This window comes from Hibiscus syriacus, unplaced genomic scaffold, assembly GCF_006381635.1.
Source record: "Hibiscus syriacus cultivar Baekdansim isolate YM2019G1 unplaced genomic scaffold, ASM638163v2 tig00110151_pilon, whole genome shotgun sequence".
In the NCBI taxonomy this organism is placed as follows: Eukaryota; Viridiplantae; Streptophyta; class Magnoliopsida; order Malvales; family Malvaceae; genus Hibiscus; species Hibiscus syriacus.
The window spans coordinates 3,327,599-3,331,217 of NW_024062603.1; the positions used below are offsets into that span (position 1 = coordinate 3,327,599).

At 36.9% G+C, this 3,619-nt stretch overlaps 1 protein-coding gene across 1 annotated transcript; it reads right to left on the reverse strand.

Annotated features, from left to right (window-relative positions):
• Nucleotides 1-237: 237 nt before the first annotated feature.
• LOC120215651 (mitogen-activated protein kinase homolog MMK2-like) lies at nt 238-3,157 on the reverse strand. Its single transcript, XM_039213274.1, has 6 exons — nt 2,976-3,157; nt 2,368-2,497; nt 1,679-1,816; nt 1,201-1,533; nt 611-794; nt 238-493 (listed from the first exon to the last, which is right to left on the reverse strand). Exons 1-6 carry the CDS (start codon nt 3,140-3,142, stop codon nt 321-323), a joined length of 1,125 nt encoding a protein of 374 aa, XP_039069205.1. The 5' UTR covers nt 3,143-3,157; the 3' UTR covers nt 238-320.
• Between the last annotated feature and the right edge of the window lie 462 nt (nt 3,158-3,619).

Below are 3,619 nucleotides of genomic sequence, written 5' to 3' on the forward strand. Positions count from 1 at the left end.
AAAGAACTACCATATTTTATGTTTTTTTCTCCCGAGGAACACGAACTAGTGGACACTTTTTATAAGTATGGGAACAATTTTTTTCATGTTAACCAGTCATTAGTATAGTAGTAAATGACTTCCATTTGTTGCGTGCTCGTCAATGCTAGTGCCGTGGGGATGTACCGGATTCGAAGTTCATCGATCATGTATTGAGAAAGTGCAATGCAGCAGATGAAGTTGAATAAACTATAATTCTGTTTTAAGGGTATTTTATTATAAGCTGAGTCGTTTATCTTTCTAGTCTCACAGTTTTGCAGGTATATACAAATACATAATTCTTAATACATTGGATCCGAGTTGAATCTTACAGATTCTCTATAGATGAGCTCCTTGATATTTTCTTCAGTAAAAGATGGTTGTTCAAAATCAAAACTGAAAGGAGTAGGGCAAACAGGCTCCACATTGATGTCATGAAGTGGCGCCAAGTAGGGGTGACAGAGAGCTTCATCCACTGCAACACACAATAAACACTTTTTAGCGAATTCGGTTCCTCGAATAAGGATTGTTTCGATGCTTGACAACAAGTTAAGCACAGCATAGCAAGTTGTGGTTAGAACAAAAGTTTTACCTGTAATGCGCCTATGGGGGTCAAAGATGAGCATCTTTTCTAGCAAATCAATAGCACCAGGTGACATGTTAGGGAATCTAGCAGAGAAATTTTGCCTTGGGTATTGTGGAAGCTGTCTAACGTATCTTCTGGCATTGTCACTTCGAAGGAACCTGAGGCTCGAATCATCTGGAGAACCTATAAGCTACTCCAAGGAAAAATAAGTTATTTACAGCTCACCATACTTGAACTTCCATCAAGATATTAGCAACATTAAACGAACAAGCACGATGAGATCACATTGGAATGTAGAATCATTATCAAATAAAAACGAATTAGAAACAGCTAAATAGAGGTAAAATATGGATGTTAGATGAGGTTAAAAGCATGTCCCAAGCCAATGGATGCTCTCATCTATAGAACTCATGGTTATGCACTACCAAGACAGAAAAATACATGAGGGAGTCTCACAATCAAGGGACCAAACTTATAGTAATCGACATGGTAGGATGCAATGAAACAATCTCTGGAATATGAAGAGCAGTAAGGTTTAAAGGAACATCTAAAGGGTTTGCAGGTAGTTTCCCGTGAGAAGAATCTAGACACCATACCTCTGTGATAAGCCTCAGCTGATGCACATAGTCTTTGCCAGGGAAAAGGGGTTGTCTACTCATGATTTCACCAAGTATGCAACCCACCGACCAAATATCAATTGCGGCGGTGTATTCAGAACAATTAAGAAGCAATTCTGGTGCCCGGTACCAACGAGTAACTACATATTCTGTCATGAAATCAGTTTCGGATGTTGTCCTTGCAAGCCCAAAATCTCCAATTTTAAGGTCACAATTTGAGTTCAGAAATAAATTGCTAGGCTTTAAATCCCGATGCAGAACATTTGCTGAATGTACATATTTGAGACCTCGTAGAACCTGATATAGAAAGTACTGCACGAATAGCACCACATAATTAATGATATTTCCAGCTTCTGCTACTCAAAAGGAATCATACTATGTTCCTAAGTAAATGTGACAAAAAAATGGGAGGAATATCCGAACATATTTTATACGAGCGGAAGTAATTGATACTAACCCGACAGTGATCATCTGTCAATGATTGATTGGATCGTATGATTTGATGAAGATCAGTGTCCATCAATTCATAAACGATGTAGACATCATTAAAATTCTCCCTCTGTGGAGGCCTTATGATGTCCTTGATGGCAATAATCTGAATACAAATAAACCCAGTTAAAGTAGAATGCCACAGTCAGCATTAACTACTTTAGCGGAACCTCAAATCATTATCGAAATGCAGGTTTACAAAGAAGAGGAATGGTATACCCAAGCCTAAACGTAAGAAACTAAAAAGTTATATATTCAGTGGGAAAATTTAGTTAGTAATTTGCACTAGGCATTTCTAGCTTACCATTTCATTGAAGAATATATAGACTGATGGAAACCTCTCTTACTAGGTTAGGAAAAGCCTGGTTAGATTGCGAGATCAAACATGCAAATGAATAGTAAAGGTTTATGCACATCATAAGCCTGGTTTATGCATTTTTATGTTCCTCAAGAACTCAAATAGACAGAAAGGTTACGGGTGAAACTGCAAAGTCTCCATTTTAAGTATGGTCGAAGCCTAACAATATGAAAAGAAAGTGATTGTTTCATTTCCACTGATTGTTTACACAAAAACAGCAGCAAGCAAGGGGCCTAACAACATTACTAAATGTCCATCTAAGTGGTGAAAATGTGAACTATTGAGATAACAGAACTTACATTCTCATGATCTAGGTGACGGAGAAGCTTGATCTCTCGCAATGTCCTTTTGGCATCAATCCGGTTGTCAAATGCATTACCGATTTTCTTGATAGCCACCTCCTCCCGTGTTTCTGAATTCACAGCAGCACTAACAAAAACGTGGGGTAAACACAAATCAGATATCAGCTTCACATTGTTAATCACATATAGACCAGTAAGCCTAATAAACAGAGTGGTCACTTTCTTGCAAGCTCCCCACAACGAGGGAGTTTGACCTAGAGTCATTCACTTCAATGGGGCATTGCTTAATTTCATTAATAAGCAATCACACTGCAAAGTACAACTAAAAGATGCTAATGAGAGCCACACTCCTAAAGCTATACGGCCAATCAATAATTCATCATGAAAAGTATGGTTATATTACACTTCAATCAAAAGAAGAAAAAAATCAATCTAAAAATTACAGGCCTTTAAATTACCAAGTTCCCATCGAAACATGTAAACAACTTCATAAAATCAACAACATAATCATATATATGAAAGATACCAAGATCATGAAATAAACAAGAAGTGAATCAAAATGAAGTTTGAAAGAAAGAAAGTTAAAAGAAAAAGAAAAATATTACCAGACGATACCATAAGCACCACGGCCGATGGGGCGAATAGGAGGGACATATTTTGTGGGAACTTGGAAGAGGTTACCATAAACGTTGTACTGAACGTAGCGTCCACCATGAGTTGATATACCTTTGATGTTGCGATCCCCGGTCCCTGAGCTTGACTCCATCGACATGCTTTCTGGATCCGAATCTTGAACCCGACCCGAAATATACAAAGATTTTCTGCAGTTATGTTAGTAACAGCGGGTCAGACGATGAATGAGGGATATTATTTGGGAGAGAGCGTAGGTAGGTAGGTGTAAAAGTCTTTTATTTTAGGGTAAATTATATGAATGACCACCTAATTATGGGGTTGGTGTCAATATGACCACCATTTTCAAAATTGATTCAATATGATAACTTAACTAGTTAATTGGTTCCAATATAACAACTTGTCATTAACATTTAATGGAAATACTTGTGTGGCAGTTAACAAAATTGATATAAATACATATTTGATCTTTAATACTTGTACATTCAATCAATTTGGTCCTAATTTTAATTTTATTTAATAAATTAACCATTAAATCTGGAAGTGACATGTGTCAATATATGATCATGACATATGTAACATCTGACATGTGTCAACTCCTTATTGAAGGGTTTTTTTT